This window comes from Stegostoma tigrinum, chromosome 6 (assembly GCF_030684315.1).
Source record: "Stegostoma tigrinum isolate sSteTig4 chromosome 6, sSteTig4.hap1, whole genome shotgun sequence".
Lineage (NCBI taxonomy): Eukaryota > Metazoa > Chordata > Chondrichthyes > Orectolobiformes > Stegostomatidae > Stegostoma > Stegostoma tigrinum.
This window is the reverse complement of record NC_081359.1, coordinates 68,973,317-68,990,975: the sequence shown is the minus strand read 5'-3', so window position 1 is coordinate 68,990,975 and position 17,659 is coordinate 68,973,317. Positions and strand designations below refer to the sequence as shown.

The 17,659-nt window shown below is 39.9% G+C and overlaps 1 protein-coding gene and 1 long non-coding RNA gene across 14 annotated transcripts in view; one reads left to right on the top strand and one right to left on the bottom strand.

Annotated features, from left to right (window-relative positions):
• The window catches only part of LOC125453697 (glutamate receptor 4), a 225,062-nt gene that overhangs the window by 187,846 nt on the left and 19,557 nt on the right, over positions 1-17,659 (bottom strand). For all 13 annotated transcript variants that reach the window (XR_009445847.1, XR_007247817.2, XR_007247818.2 and 10 more), the window contains exon 3: positions 15,757-15,996. Coding sequence is in view for 10 of the 13 variants with exons in the window: in XM_048533576.2 (XP_048389533.1) it covers positions 15,757-15,996 (240 nt within the window). In the remaining 3 variants the exon portion in view is untranslated. The remainder of the gene's footprint in view (positions 1-15,756; positions 15,997-17,659) is intronic.
• LOC125453698 (uncharacterized) overlaps positions 1-17,659 on the top strand; it is a 74,267-nt gene that overhangs the window by 52,206 nt on the left and 4,402 nt on the right. The window contains exon 2 of the long non-coding RNA XR_007247819.2: positions 1,841-1,929. This is a non-coding gene — a long non-coding RNA (uncharacterized LOC125453698). The remainder of the gene's footprint in view (positions 1-1,840; positions 1,930-17,659) is intronic.

Genomic DNA, 17,659 nt, shown 5'->3' with positions numbered 1-17,659 from the left:
AATTGGAAGAATACAGCATTGAGAGACAGTGTTTTAGGATTGTACACATGGCAAGGTTAATGGCAAAGAATGGAAGTGTATGACATAAGAATGAGAATTTTAAAATCCAGGAGTTGATGGTGTGGATTAAGACCCAATACAGATCAGTCAGCTCATCGGTGGTGGCTGAGCGAGACAGTGTGGTGCTTACAATGCTAATACCTTTCCTTAGAGTGAGTATCATATTAGATTCTGTACCAGTTTTGAAGCAGAACATTGTCAACTATAAGGCCCTTCTCAAATATGCTGCAGACTTCATGACTTCATACTTGAACTTTTCATATTGCTGAAAGATCAGTCATGTCTCAGCTGAATGTAGAGTTTTTGAATACATATTTTTATTAAAACTATTCTTTAGCAATGCTAAAGTTCTGTCGCTGTGTGTCAGAATTGTGGGATAATACTTTATCACTATTGCACCTGCCCTCCTAATATTGATGTTGCATTATAATGAAGGCAGCTTCAAGAACTTTTTTTAAAAATATAGATTTGAAGCTGTGTTAAACAGCCAGTCCTCCATCTGGAAAGCTTAAATTTAATGACAAGAGTTAAAGATTACCTAGATTGTGCAGTATAGCACATGATGCACTCCATTGGTTTCTCTTATTCTTTATCAGAAATAATAATGGTAGAAATTTTTAACAGAAGTCAGTTTGTCAATAAAGTTGCAGACAATATTGAGGAGAAAATTTCACCAAAGTACAATGCTCACTAATACACAATTATGTATGTTTCATAAAGAAATTATAGCTATATATAATAGTTCCGCTACACTGCACAACTTGACTTCGAGCAAAGCAGTGCCTTATCATTGTGAAACTAAGAAGCGAAGAGAGCTTGATTGCATTATAGAGAATGGTATGAATGCCCTCCAGGAGGTTCGTCTTTGGCATTGGAACTATAACCAGTAGGAAGCCAATTTTATAAAGTCTCCAGGTGGCTGATTGGTAGCCGCCAAGGAAGAGCTTAAATAGTATGATGTGGCAAAACAAATGACAGTTTCTTCAGCATTTAATTAACCATAACAATTGTAACCGGCATTTGGATACCAGGGATCAGAATTTAGCAAGCATCTATAACCTGACAATGCAACATTTCTCTAAATGGGTAGTTTTCTCAAACTAGCACCTTTAATATGGAATTGAATTCCAATCTCTTTCTGCTGGTGATTGCAACTAACATACTGTTCATTACAGAAAAGAAAAATCATAGCAATCTCAGATTTTCTAGGAAAACAAACACTTCATTGACTACACCTGCTCCAAACTCCTTTGCAAATTTTGTCAGTTGGCATTTTATTTCTAATCACTCCTTCTGATTAAAATAGTATGTTATCTGATTCACCGCAAGGAATACCACAAAGGTTTTACCAATAGAAATAAAAGCTCAGAATAATTTCTTGTTGATATATTCTTAGTGACACTGAACTGAGGTTAATTTAGATCAAGAAAATAAATAGATGGAGTTAAGGCTAATGGTTTGTGTTGCCTTCTGCAGTATGACTGCAGTTTTCCACTTCTACATTTGATTTCTGCGTGGGAATATGACAAAATGTCACTTCAAATTAAACTCGCTAAACCAGGCGTTGAAGTAAATTTTGAAACACTTGACTATCCTGATACTGGTGTGAGAAATCAATTGTTTGTCAAATTCCATTTCGTCTGTCCAGGATAGAACTGAAAGAATGTCAAAGCCTGAATTTAGGGCTCATTTTCTAACTTAATAAAAGTCTGTTCACATAATGTGAATGATAATTAACTGTTTTTGCTTCCTTGTAAAATTTTTCTCCTTTTCTTTCCAGCTAACTCCTATTTGGAGAATGAAAAAGCCTGCTGTACGCTTCTTCAATGTCTTATCATGTTGCTGCTAAAACTCCATGCGTGCAATGCAGTAAGTTACTTTTTTTTAAGAACTGCTGTGACTATTATTTTATCTTCATCTGCAGTTTCCCACAAACATTAACATTGCTACCTCTTGATCCAATGACCGGAACAGAAGGGTTCTTGATCCTATTCCACTACTGTCACAGGATCCCTCAGAACAGGCAAATGGAAGAACCAATTTACTGTCTCATTTAAAACGACACTGAGAGCAGATCAATACAAAGACAAGGGGAATCAGGTGATGCTTAATGAATTTTCTGCTGTGTATTTTCTGCCCCAAAGTTGAATTTTATCCACGCTACTTTCCCCACCCCTCCAATAGTAAGCAATTGCTCAGTGAAGTTCCATTGATTATGCAACACTCCATCATCTCACTGAAGTAACGAATCTTCATTTGCTAGTCAAAGGGTAGAATTTAAAACTCGCTTCACTGGCTAAAAAGTCTGAGAAAGTCTGCACAGCCTTCTTCAGGGAAAGCGAGTCAGATTAAGAGCCAATTGAGCACTCCAGTGGTCAGCAACAGGCCACTCCTAAGATCAAGGGCAAGTGCCTGACAATACTTCACTGCAGAAGGCAGCACTAGGAGCAATAGCAGCTGTTGGGAATACAGCCACCAGTGGTCAAGGATCAATGACAGATCAAACTATGGAGGAATGAGGGCTGAATAAGATTCATGGATAGGGAGAGAGGTTCAGAAGGAAAAGGCAGGGCATAGGTCTCAGCACCATTTCCTGAAGCAGAGATCCTTTGTCAGGCATTCAAGTGGGTCAGCAAGCAAACCCAGTGAAATGACTTCACCAAGGCCAGTATCCCATCACTAAATCACCTTTGATGTACACTTGGAAAGTCCTTGACACTGATCCAGCGCTCAGTGAACAGAACCTCTGACACTCCTGTTTAGACTTGTCAGCCAGGGCTCCCCAATTGGATCAGACTATCAGCCCCAATTAAGGGATTCATTCTATGAGGTCCACCTGTTGACCATTTTACTATATCATTATATCCCTCCACCTGAGTTTGATGGTACAGGCTGGTTCTTTATTTTGTAGCTTCTCCAGGGGCATTTTAGCATCTGGTCAAGTTCCTCCAACTCTGCCTCTGATATGGGTTGCATGTAATGCACAGGAGCTCGGCCCTTGTCCCCAAGACACCTCTGAGGAAAAGTAATTCTCTTCAGGGCGGCAATGGCACTGAGGTGGTGAAATCCGCAGTGTCCGTCGCAGATTGTGGTATCGTCAACATTTGATGGAGAGAGAAAACCCATTGCTTCTGGAACAAACAGAAAGGTCAACAAGGAGCCAGGCACATTTTGTTCCCACACCATTTGTGAATTTAAAGCTGCAGTGTGGTCTGCGTGTTTGTTCACAATCATCGTACTTAGTCGAACTTTATACGTCACTGAATCTGACCTCATGTCAAGTGTGCCTCGTACCCATGCAGGGCCATTCCCATGGTTCCTGTTCCAAACTTCATCCCCTAAAGTAAACTGTTTCTTTGACTTAGCTTGTGTCAAGGCTTGGTGTTCTTTCTGTTGTTTCACCCTCAGGTCCAGGAAGATCAGATTTAACCTGGTACAGAATCTTCTCCCCATTAGCAACTCTGCTGGAGATATTCCTGTAGTTGTTTGAGGGCTGGTCCCATAATCAAACATGAACAGGGGCAGTTTGGTATCTACTGAAGCTGTAGGCTGTTTCTTTAAGCCTGTCTTCAAAGTTTGGACTGCTCTTTCTGGCAGACCATTGAATGATGAATGGTATGGAGCTATCCTTATATGCCGAATGCCACTTGAGGAAAAACTAATTCCTTGCTGGTAAACAATGGTCCATTATGTGTAACCAACACTTCTGGGAGTCCTTGTATTTAAAAGGATGTATGCAGCTTTTCTATGGTCTTTCCTATATTTGACGATTGCACATCCAGCCAATTTGAGTGGGTGTCCACAATGTTAAGAACACTGAACCCATGAAAGGGCTTGCATAGTCAAAGTGTAACTGAGTCCAGGGTTTACCCGCCATTCCCATGAACTTTTGTCCTTGTTGATATCTGGGCAATATCCAACTCAGCTATGTCTGCACCCAATCCTGGCCAGCAGACAGAACATCTTCATTCTGGACATCCCTGATGATCCTGGTGGAGTTCAGCCAGCATCTGATGATGACCTTTGCTCAGGACAATCACTCTTGCTCCCCCCATGATAAACTGCCCTCTACTGTGATTTCGTCTCTCCAGATCCAAAAAAGTTTCAGTTTTGGTTGTGACGGCCATTTGACTTCCCCTATCACAACCAGTTTTTTTCCAGGATCAGATCTTTCTTTGTCCGAAGTCTGATATTGTCAGATGTGACTGGAAGTGTACATTCTTCCATTTACTGACCTTGAGCTCACTTACTCAATTTAGAACCTGTGGAAGTCTCGTTTTCCTGAACCTGCATAATCGACAACAACAACAATGGCTTGAAGAAAATTAACCATTTGGCCGAGAATAGGCTTTGATTTGGGGTTTTGTTGTAGGCTGACCTTGAGTCCCCCTGTTCAGGATACATACTGAGTGAGGTTTTACAATTGCCTTCACTCAAGTGGTATTCCCCAAGCTCAGCTGGTCTGGCGAGGCTGTCCACTTCCATTGGAATACTCTGCAACTCATATGCTCCACTTGCCATGTTTTCTAATTAAAAAAGCCAGCATAATGCCTGTTTGAAGTCCAGATGAATTTCAACTAGTAAGTGCTTTTTCATGGTGACATCATTAATCCCACATACCTAATGGTACCTCAGCATCTCAATATGGGTTAAACCAAAGTTACATGCCTCTGCCAGTCACCTTAAATCGCGTCAAAAATCCGGTTATGGATTCCCTGGTTCTTAAATTGCCCAGTAAAACCAACAGCATCTCAGAATTAGAGGCGGCTTTGGCTCGCAATATTCCTTAACTAAACCTATTAACTCTTGAAAGGTTTTAGCATCAGGTGCATTAGAGAAAGTCAGGCTCCTAATAATTGAAAAAGCTGTGGGTCCACAAACTGTCAGGAGAATTACCCGTTGCTTTTCATCTGCCCAAATATCACTTGCCTGAAAAAGAAACACATTCTTTCTACATGTTGGGCCCAGTCTTCTATGGCAGGATCAAACAAGTAAAGCTTCCCAAGTAATGGCATGATGCCAGAAATGCTTACCCCATTTCAAAAACAACTGTTGCAAGCGAATTTCTTCAGGAACATATGCCACATTTGACCCACTGAAATAACTCTACAGTACCAGTATCTTGTCACCAAGTTACCCTTTATTTACACATGGAATGTCTGTAACACTGATCCAGCTCCCTCAGAGCCAGCTCTCAGAGTGAACAGAAAGTCTGATACTTCTCTTCTTATCGGTCAGCCATGGCTCCCTGATTGGACCAGATTAACGGCCCTAATCACAGAACACATTATACGAAATCCACCTAGCTAGCCTCATTTCACCCTGCAAGGTTATTTAAGTTCCACAAATGTTGACTGCCTCATCCACTGTTAGTTGAAGGCCAGCAATAGCAAGCTATGGCCTTATGTGGGAATCAACTTTGTATCTTAGGCCTTCAATTGATGTCAGGGCAGCAAAGCCATTCATAAACCTTTGACCTGGAAGTGGGAAGGTGGCTGTGCCCTGTCTCGATTGGAGTCTGGAGGTTTGGAAGAATTGACCCGGGAGAGGCCACTAAATCTTGCTCTGAAAAAAGAGTAAGTTTTAACAAACTATTTTTTAATCAAGCAGGTTATCATAGCTGAACTTGGTCCTAACAATCCTACATAAGCAACAATGCTTCATATCCCAAAATTTTGGGTTTCCTGTTTGCTATTCCCTCATCTGACTCAGCCTTAGCAGACTGAGCCCATTGTTTTCCACGACTGATATTACTGAATTCATCTCGGCCAGCAGAAGTCAGAAACCGAGTAAGATCTTACATTTTAATAATAATAATCATATGCTAGCTATCTCAGGGATAGGTTGTGTACCAATCAATTTAGACTTACATCTCTCTGAGGTTGGCAAAAAAATTGTGGCCATCTGCAAGTAGAGAACATTGCATAGCTGATAAAGAATCCCCTTTTCCACATAGAATATAGCACAATAATTGTGAAATTGGAGGAAGTCCTTTTCCATAGTTGCATTATTTTAGATGCTGTTCCAGAAATCAACTAAAACAATGTCTCTGTTACAATGTTAAATTCCCTTTCATGTTAAACCATTCATAATTCTGTAAATCATATTTTTTCATGGATCAGAATGAATCATAGTTTACTTAAACAACACTGCGGTTTTTGCACAACTCCAGTAGCTCAATTGCATGCTTCCAGGGTTTTGATATGGACTGCAAAAATGTCTCTTAAGGTAGAGAAATAAAGCAATTGCTGGTCAGATCCTACTCAAGCATTGGTGCAGATGTGCATACTTGTGTGTGTCTAAGGAGAGTGCCAATAGAGAGAGGTTGTTCTGGGAGAAGGGTGTGAGTGAAATGATGGTTGTAAATGATCCTGTGGCACCACTGAGAGAACAGCAATATTCTCCTCTGAGTCTTGGGCTCTATATTAATTCCTCAACCAAGATTGCAAAGAGTAGATTCGCTGGTCATTAATTTTGTTGCTGTTTCTGCTATCTTGTTGTGCACAGTTGGCTGCATGTAGTGAAACAGTGATTGTGTTTCACAAGTCCCTCACTGGCTATTAACTTGAGTAGACTAATTGGAGATCATGAAAAATGCTGTACAAATGGAAATCCATAAATGGAAATGGACAGCTTGCATGAGGGCGCCAACCCACACTGCTAAGTTACCCCTCAACCAGTAAAGTCAATACCCATCATTACACTTATCCAGGGTCAGCATTTATGACCATTAAAACAAATCGTTATGTTCATTTGTACCAAGCATGACTGAAGATACTGGATTATATACACAGAAGGAAATGATACTCAATTCGATTGAACTGTGATGTTAAATACGTTCTTTTTGCAGTGACTGAATTTAAGAGGCTGGCTTGTCCTGAATTAACATTTAAAGAGCATTGTAAAGCTTAAAATTTGAAAGTTGAACACCCTCTGTGCCCAACAAATGTTACTGTCAAAAGCAACAGCACTCAAAGAGATGGATTCGTGAAAAGACATGTGAATTTCAATTCTGTTTTAAGTTAAAATAAGTTACAGGAGATGATTTTCATCTTTGCTGCCAGGGAGGAACAAAAGGTAGAATGATGATAACCACGGTGTAGTACTTATCACTGTTTCCATGGCTCTCTGGCTTCCACCATTTTGAAACTGCAGCAATGATGAAAGACCATTCTAAAGAAAACAACCCTGTCCTAACCAAAGGAGGCTGAGGGGCAGTTTAATTGAGGCGGTGTATAAAATAACGAGGGTCTTGGATGCAGTGGAGGGGGAAGACTTGTTTCCTCTAGTGGAGAAATCGATTACCAGCAGGCACAGATTTAACGTGTGGATTGCAGAAGGAGTGGAGGGGATGCAAGGAAGGTGGATGATAGGTGTCTAGAATTCACTGCTGAGACAGAAACTGTCAGCTAATTTAAAAGTAAAATTTAAAAAACTACTAAGAAGCAATCACATTGCTGGGAGAGTATTATAGGCCCCTTACAATCAGAGAGAAATAGAAAAGTGGATACATTTCAGAAAAAAATTGGGGATAGTTATTGTGTGAAAGGTTTAGAGGGAGTAGTATTATTAAAATATAAGCAGGAAAGCTTTTTAAAGCCAATATGTAGAAGGCTTTACAAGAAATAGGGATGTCTTGAGTCGAATTTTAGGTAATGAAGCCAGAGTTGAAGTATCAGTGGGGGACCATTTTGCAGACAGCAATCATAACTTCATTACATTCAATATTGTTATGGAAGAGGACAAGGATGGGTCTGGGAGCTGGTATTTAGGTAAATCTGTACCAAAATAGTGGAACGCATTCAAGGAGGAAATAGAGAGTGTACAGGGCCGACATGTTCAAACAAAGATACAGGACAGAATCAACCAATCAGTGAATCTTGGATAAAGGAATATACAGGATTGGATAAGGAGATTTATGGCAGATACTGAGGGGTCAAAACAGCAGGACCTTCAGAGGAAAGTAGAACGTGCAAGGGAGAAACTTGGTTTTGGAAAGCAAAAAGAAGTCATGAAAGAATAATGGCAGGTAAAATAAATAGAACTCCTATGTTATTTTACCAGTACATTCAAGGTAAAAGGATAACCACAGGATGAAAAAATGAGTAGGGCCCCATTAAGGACCACAAGAGTGATGTGTGCTTGGAGCCAGAGGATATATTCTAAGTCATAGAGTCATGGAGTAATACAGCATGAAAACAGGCCTTTTGGCTCAAACTGGTCCATGCTGACCACGGTGCCCACTCAGCTAGTTCCAACTGTCTGCGTTTGGTCCCTATCCCTCTAAACCCTTCCCATCCATGTATCTATCCAAATGTTTTTTTAAATGTTGCTATTGTAACTGTATCAACCACTTTCTCTGGCAGCCCATTCCATATCTGCATCACTGTCTGCATGAAGAAGTTACCCGTCAGGTCCTTCTTAGATCTCCCCCCTCTTAAACCCTCGCCCTCCAGTTTTCAATTTCCATCCCAGGGAAAAAGGCTATATGCATTCATCCTATCTATGCCCCTCATGATTTTATACACCCCAAAAGGTCACGCCTGATTCTCCTACATTACAAGGAATAAAATCCTATCCTGGCCAACCTCTCCTTATACTAATCCTGGCATCATCCTCAAATTTTCTTTGCACACTTTCTAGTTTCACTTGTCTTTCCTAATAACAGGGTGACCAAAACTCTGAACAATACCCCAAGTGTGGCCTCACCAATGGCTTATGCAACTGTAACATAACATCCTAACTCCTGTACTCAATGCCTTGACCGATGAAGGCCATCGTGCCAAATGACTTCTTCACCACTCTGTCTACCTGTGACACTGCTTTCATCAAACTATGTACTTGTACTCGGTCCCTCTGTTTCACAAATCTTCAGGGCCTTAACATTTATTGTGCAAGTCCTATTTTGGCTTGACTTTACAAAGTGCAACACCTCACACTTACCTGTATTGAACTGCATTTGCCAATCCTCTGCCCACTTCCCCATCTGATCAAGATCCCTCTGTAATTTTTGATAACCTTCCTTGCTCTCAATGATACCTCCTAATTTTGTAGCATCTGCAACCTTACTAGTCATGCCTTGTACATTCACATCCAGATCATTTAGGCAAACAACAAATAACAATTAAATACTTTGTGTCAGTGCTCACTAATGAGAAAGACAATGTAGGTACAGAAAGAAGGGGGAATAACTGTTATATATTTTAACAAAATTAATCTGGACAGAGAGGAAGTTCTGATTCATCTTGCAGACTTAAAAAGTAAATAAATCACCAAGGGCCAGATGAAATGGATCTTATACTATTGAGTGAGGCAAGGAAGGAAATAATAGATGTACCGACAATAATTTTCAAATCCTTTCTGATCACAGGAGAGGTGTCAGAGGCCTGGAGGACAGCCTATGTGGTGTTCAAGAAGATAACAAGAAATGAACCAGGAAACTACAGGCCAGTCAGTCTAACATCTGTGGTGGGGAAGCTATTTGCAGTAATTCTGAGAGACAGAATTAATCCGCACTTGGAGAGGCAGGGATTAGTCAAGAACCGTCAGCGTGGTTTAATTAAAGGGAGGTCATGCCCGACTAACTTGATTGAATTTTCAAAGAGGTGACTACATGTGTGGATGAGGGCAATGCATTTGACACTCTACTTGGAGTTCAGCAAGGTTTTTTGATGAAGTCCCACATGGGAGACTGGTAGCAAAAATAAAAGCCCATGGAAGCCAAGGAAATTTGGCTAATTGGATCCAGAATTAGCTATGGGACAGGGAGCAGAGTGAGATGGTTGAGAGGAGATTTTGTCATTGGAAGCCTGGACCAGTGGGGTTCTGCAGGAATCAGTGTTGAGGACCTTGATGTTTGCGATAAAAAATAAAAGTGATTTAGACTAGAACGCAAGAGGGTTCATCAGTAAGTCTGCAGATGATCCAAAATTTGATGGAGTGGCAAATAGTGAGGAAGAAATCCTTAGATTACAAGAGGATACGGACAGATTGAACAAATGGGCTGATCAGTGGAAAATGGAATTCAATCAGAATAGCTGTGACATGATGCATTTGGGCAGGGCAAACAAGACAAGGAAATACATGATGAACAGTAGAACCCTGGGACGTGCAGAGGATCAGAGGGACCTTGGTGTGCATGTCTACCAGTCCCTTAAGTTGGCAGGACAATTGGCTACAATAGTTAGAAGGTATATGGAATACTTGACTTTATTAGTCAAGGCATAGAGTTTAAAAGCAGGAAGATTATGCTGCAACTGTATAAATATATTGGTTTAGCCACAGCTAAAGTATTGTATGCAGTTCTGGAATTCACATTTTAGGAGAGATGTGATAGCACTGGAGAGGGTGCAGAGGAGATTCCCCAAGATGTTACCTGGCTGGAAAGTTTTTGTTACAGAGAGAGACTGGATGAATGCGGATTGGGCTGTTATCTTTGGAGGAGAAGAGACTGAGGGGTGACATGATTGTGATGTATAAAATTATGGAGGACACAGATAGTGTAGGCAGGAAGAAACTTTACCCTTTGGAGGAAGGATCAATGACACAGGAGAGGCTCATAGATTCATGACAAGGGGCAGAAATTTTAGGGAAAATGGAGTCAGAGAGTCATATAGCATAGAAACAGACCCTTTGGCCTAACTAGACTATGCCGGCCAAATTTCCCAAACAAAACTAGTCTCACTTGCCTGCATTTGGCCCAATTCCCTCTAAACCTTGTGATCAGAGATAATGGGAACTGCAGATGCTGGAGAATCCGAGATAACAAAGTGTGGAGCTGGATGAACACAGCAGGCCAAGCAGCATCTCAGGAGCACAAAAGCTGATGTTTCAGGCCTAGACCCTTCATCAGAAAAGCTTCTTCCAGGATGCCTCTCACTACGAAGATTCTTCCAGGATACCTAACCTGAAGAAGTTATGCTCCTCCCTCTGGAAAGCTTTTCTGATGAAGGGTCTAGGCCCGAAACATCATATTTTGTGCTGTTAAGATGCTGCTTGGCCTGCTGTGTTCATCCAGCTCCACACTTTGTTATCCCTCTAAACCTTTCCTATTTGAATACTTGTCTAAATGTCTTTTAAATGTTGCAACTGTATCATCATCCACCACTTCCTCTGGCAGTTCATTCCACATTCAAATTATCCTCTGTGCAAAGAGGTTGCTCCTCAGGACCCTTGTAAATCTTTAAAATATGGCCCATAGTTTTGAAATCCTCCACCCTAGGGAAAAGACCTTTGCTACTCACCTGATCTATGCCCCTTATGATTTTATAAATTCTATAAGGTCACACCTCAATCTCCAACACTCCAGTCAAAACGCCCCAGCCTATCCAACTTCTATTTATAACTCAAACCCTCCAGCCCTGGCAACATCCTTCAAATATTTCCTGAACCCTCTCCAGTTTAATAATATCCTTGTTATAGAGATGTACAAGGTCTCACCAATGTCCTGCATAACCTCAACATGACATTTAACTCTTCTACTCAGTGGACTGAGCAATGAAGATAAACATGCTAAATGCCTTCTTAACACCCTGTCTATGTCTGACACAACTTTCAAAGAACTACTACCTGAATCCCTAGGTCTCTCTTTGACAACACTATCCAGGGCACCACCATTAACTGTCTAAGTCCCACCCTTGTTCATCTTAACAAAATGCAATAATTTGGATAAATGCAAGGTAAACTCCATCTGTCACTCTTTAACCCATTGGCTGAATTGATCAAGATCCCTTTGTAATCTTAGATAATCAGTTTCACTGTCCAGCATTCCACCAATTTTGGTGTCATCTGCAAACTTACTATGTCTCCTAAATTCTCATCCAAATCATGTATATAAATGACAACACTGGACCCAGCTCCAAACCCTGTGGAACACCGCTGGACACAGGTCTCCAGTCCAAAAAGCAACCCTCCACCACACCCTCTGTCTCCTACTCTCAAGTCAGTTTTGTATCCACTGGCATGCTCTCTCTGTATTCCATGTGAGCTAACTTTACTAAGCAGTCTGCCATGTGGAACCTTGACAAAGACTTCACTAAAAGTCCATGTAAACAACATCTACTGCTCTGCCCTCATCTATCTTTTTGATCACATATTCAAAAAACTCAATCAACTTTGTGAGACACAATTTCCCACACACAAAGCCAGGTTGACTATCCCCGATCAGTCCTTGCCTCTCCAAATGCATGTAAATCTTGTCTCTCACAATCCCCTCCAACAATTTACCTACCACTGATGTCAGGCTCACCAATCTATAGTACCCTGACTTCTTCTTACAGCCTTTCTCAAATAAAGCCACAACATTAGTCACCCTCCAGTACTCTGGCACCTTACCTATGCTGTTGATGATACAAATATCTCTACTCAGGGCCCTGCAATATCTTCTCTAGCTTCCCACAACATCCTAGGATGCAAACATTTTTCTACCCAGTGGGTGGTGGGAATCTGGAACTCACTGCTCGTAAATGTGGTAGAGGCAGTGTTTAGATGTGCACTTGTGATGTCAAGGCATACAAAACAATGGGTTAAGTGCTGGAAACAGGATTAGAATACTTAGGCACTTGTTTTGACTCTAAGGTTTTCGAGCAGATTTGTAGCTTGGGTTGTGGATGTTGTGGTTGGCTGGTTCGTTGTTCCGCTGTTGTTGTAGCTAGTTGTTTTGACTGGTGCAGACTCAATGGGCTGAAGTGCCTTTTTTTATATTACATACTTCTATGACGACAAAGAGGAACTTGGATCTATACCTGAAGAGCTGTAATCAGCAAGGCTGCAGACCAGTTGCTGGAAAATTGATATTACAATGAGTGGGTTGCTCATTCAATTAACACAGACATTATTGGGCTGACTTTTGTTAAGTGACATTTGGCATTGGCTGGTCAAATTGGTGGCTTTTAAAAGCACCACTGTTGCCTACTCTGGACTAAAGGTTCTGACATTGATTTTGGTGAGCTTAGGATGCCTTATTCATACCTGTCTCCTGCTGCTACGAGCCCTTATCTTCACTCAGAACGATCTTGCCAGATTCTTTTATTAAAATTACTGTGGTTACTGGGCTCTCTGCAGAACTGCCAGATGCTCAACACTCACCTGACTGCAAATTTGTTGAAATATGCAAACATTTCACCAGAATGGGAACGAGGTCCAACCAAGAACAATGGCCAATCCAGGGATAGGCTGATACAGCACACTTCCTTCAAAATTTAATTGTTCACTTGAAGAAACTGACCCTACGGTTTATGTCCATAAGCAACACGAGGTAACAATGTATTTTTCTTAAAAATGCAACTGACTACTATGCACAAGGGATACGCACTCTGACTGGAAGGGGTAGTCATCTCACCATGAATATTTTTTGACATATTGTTGACTGTTATCTGGTGAATACAGCACAAATTGATTGTAAAACAGATGATGATAAAAGTCTGGTTTGTGCTTTTTGTTTGGTGGCATTTTAAATTCAAATACAATCTGACTGCTTGAATCCATCGCAACAAAAACGTTCCAGACACGAACTGTCGGTAAAGCAGTTGTCTCTGAATGAGTAAACAGCCTGCTGTACTTTGTACCCACATTTTCAAACAATTATCATCTCCACTCAACACCACTTCAATTCTAATTGGCATGACCACCAATGGATGCAAAAGGAAGCTGGAGACACTTGAAGTCAAAAATAGAACAAAGCAGATTTCTGGGTGAGTTTCAGCCTGCAGGAGGTCAGAGATAATGGGAAGGGAGGCCACTGAGTATTTATAGAAAAAAAAACTGATTTAAGACATGGGTGTATTTGCATTTGGGAAGATAGAAGATGGTTCTGTGTAGGACACCGTTGGAATGATTATGCCTAAAGGTAAACAAAAAGTCTAACAAAACAGCAGTTTGTAAGAAAGCAACACAGTACATCAACATGGAGGGGAACTTGTTAAATTTTAAGATACAAGGTATGTATTGTACTCTCAATAAAAATAAAGTGAAGGCACTAATTGTGAAGTTACTCTTGTTCCTTAAAAATCTATACAAGACAAAAGTAAAGAAACAATTCAAAATCACTCTTCCAAAGAAGAGCCATATTGAAACTCAAAACATTAGTTTCGTTCTCCATACATGTTATCAGACCAGCTGCGTTTTTCCAGCATTTTGTTTTTAATTGCAAATCATGGTTAATCAGGTTTAATATTTTATACATTTCAGCTATCCATAGAAAGGAATGCCACATGTGAAAACTGGTACACGTGGACAATCATTCACTAAACATGTAATTTGCATCTTTTACACATGCACTCGATTAGTCCAATGCAAATATGCAGCTCCTGGTCAAATGAATATTAAATTTGGCCTTTCATTCTACAACATGCTACATTTCCGTTCACACTGAAACTGTATGGCATTGCAGAGAATGATGAAATCAATAGCATTACTCAGGAGCCAATATCTAATCTGGTGCATTGGAAACCAGCACAAACAGTTGGATCTATCAATGATTACTCAGATGTCAAAACCAATGGAGTTGATACCATTATGAACATACTTCAGAATGAAGTCAGGGTCTTATTGCACATACAAAAAAAACTTCATATTTTCTATACACACTCAACATATTACAAATACCAGGAAACAGAAGATATTTATTTCTACCAGTTTCCTCTCTTAAATGGTCTTAATTTACTCCTAATAATGTGCACATCAAATCCAGGTTAAAATTTCCTATATTCAGTAAAAGTCTTCTTCTGGCTTGGTTAAGTGTTCCAAGGAGAAAGTATTTTCTCTGAATCAGATTTTGTTGTTTACATGAAAATAATCAATATTAATTTCATCACAATGAGGGAGAAAACATGAGGAGAAACGCAGTTGTGTTCTACCTAAGAGTATCGCTACGGCTCCGACAAAAAGATGTGTGCTCTATTTTCATGGCCAGCAGGTGGCAATATCATCCTGCAATTTGCGTCAGGATCCAGCATTTGGAGTAATTGCTTTACTGATCAACAATCACCCGAATCCACACTCCGCTCTCTACAGGAGCTATAACCTAAATAAACATCAACACACATTTTGGGGCCAATAAATCCCCAGTCAGAATACCTTCAGCAATTTCCATAGATAAACAGTTCATGTTACATTTTAAAATGTAATTTTAAAATCCATGCAACAATAAAATTACTTCAAAAGATGAAAATTAAATGAGGATAAATATGCAAAAGTTGTTTTCATTCCTCAAAATGGAACTTGCTCATTTGGAAAGAAAAATCACTTTGAACTTGTAATTTAAAATAAAGACAAACAGGGCATCTACTGTTTGGCACTATTTAATGACGTACAGATGTGAATCATGGTTGTTAAGTTATTAATTTTTATGAACAAACAAATGTTCCATATTAAAGTTCAAGGTGAGCTTCTGAGTTCCCATCCCTGCTTTGCTTTCTGGGACAACAACCTCATTTGAATCAAATGTTTTCCTTCAAATAGCTACCTAGTTATAACAAGTACACATACCTTAATCTGGCCCCAATAAAGAAATTGCCAATAAACTTGAAAGAAATATCTCCCAACTTAATTTAAATGGAGAAAAAAAATAATTTCAACAACCCCAGATCTTACACATCCTTTCTTTGGCTGCAGCATTCACTGAGTGTTTCAAAAACTGACAGGCTCAATGCCAAGTAGGAGTTACATTTTCAAGAACTGTGAAGGAGTTAAACTCACCTCTGTCAGTATCATAAAGGAAGACAAATTTAGTCCACTCATAGTGATCAAGCAGGCTCAGCAGTGCCCCTCTCAAAGATGGCCGCAGTTGGAGCACAAATTGACTCTCGCCCTCTGTTGGGAAGCTTGGTGTGATCAAAGATATGTGCAGCGCTCCACAGAACGATGTCAGTGTATGCACAGACCTCTTGTCATACATCCCAAAGATGGCAAATACTCCCCTGGAGTACTGAGAACAGACTGCAAAGAGAAGAATAATAAATCACGGATAGTACTAACTGCAGATGCTGGAGAATCTGAGACCTTGTTTTCTCTAATAATAAATCAGGATTGTAATCATGTTTATTCACACCAGAATTTCTAGGTGCAGTTTAGCGGCAAATTTACACACTCGTTAGTTTATTGGTGAAACAGTAATAACCGAATGTATTTACATCTCTATGTACACTTAACCTGCATATGCAGAACGAATATCATACTTCAACTAATAACGAGATACCATGTGTTAAGTCATTTATTTTCAAAAAAGGATTGGCGGAAAAGGAAAGGAAACACATCTGTCCTTCACCCCTTGTTACTACACTGATGACAAACGTTCAATAGTTCATATTTTATCTTCAAAATGTATTACCAGAAGAAAGTCAAAATGCAACATTTCATTTTGTTTCCTTCACTTTCCTTCTTCCCCTGTCCTTGTTTGAAACTGATGACTCTGCTGTGGCTCAGTTTCAGGAGTTCCAGCAGGCCAATGGTAACAAACCCAAGTATTATTGATATTGGCATCAATAAGGTATTTAACTACAGTGCAACATCCGAGCCAAAATTGTTCTCAACCAATGTCGACATGTCAACTTCTTAAAATCAACGGTCACTGGCAAAAAGGTAGTAGTTCCATCTCCTGTTGTCTACATACTTTGTTAATTGTGGACTTTGAGTATTGCTATGTCTTTCTGAAATATGCCAACCTAACAAAAACCAAGGATCCAAGTTGCAGCCTTCTTTGTCCGGATTGGTACTGAACATTAAATAAAGTAGCAAACATTCCTTTAAATGCCATTAGATCAAAATTCATTCGCTCCTACTTTGTTAATATTTAGACATTGCCAGATATTGCATTGGATTCTCTAAGTAACTTCTGCGTAGTTCATGATTACACAATGATGTCTGACCTCCATTGCAAACTCCACAAAAAGCACAGAATTAACAGCAACACAATTTTGATTGCTCAAAACTTAATACGGATAGCTTCAGTTTTAAGCTGGTGTGTCATCCTGTATTTAATAAAGCTCAGGTCACATTTCAGGAGATGCGAAAAAAAATTGTAAAGTAGTTTGAAAACAATAGATGATATCCCAACAGTGCATTTTCTGAATCTTTTCGTTATTATCTATCCATAGTTCTTTCTAGAGAAAACCCATTGATTACTTAGTGGTCAACATGACAACATGTTGTTATTTAGCTAATGTAAAAATGCAGACATTTCCATTGCAGTAGTTTTATTGTATTTTCAAACAAACATTCAGGTAGTCCTACAAATTCCCTTCTACACAGGTATGGATACATTAATTAACATCATTAAGTCCAGCTATTGAAAAAAAATTGTACCAAGCGGCACAAAACAAAACACAAGGTACAATAATAATGGAGTTGGTTAGCCATTGGCTCTCCCAAATCAGGTTAGAGCACAAGCCACTGCAGGGACCTAGTTTCTTCTAATGTGATTCTAATGTGTACCATAGTAACGGAATCGATGATAATGAATTGTCAGCCTGTTTTACATTTGTTGGACCATAATAGCCATCACACATGATATTTTCGTCCCATTGGGTGCTGGGCTTGAATCAGAAGCAACTAATGATAAAATATGTCCGACTACCCACTGCAACCTCCAGACTGTCTCTAG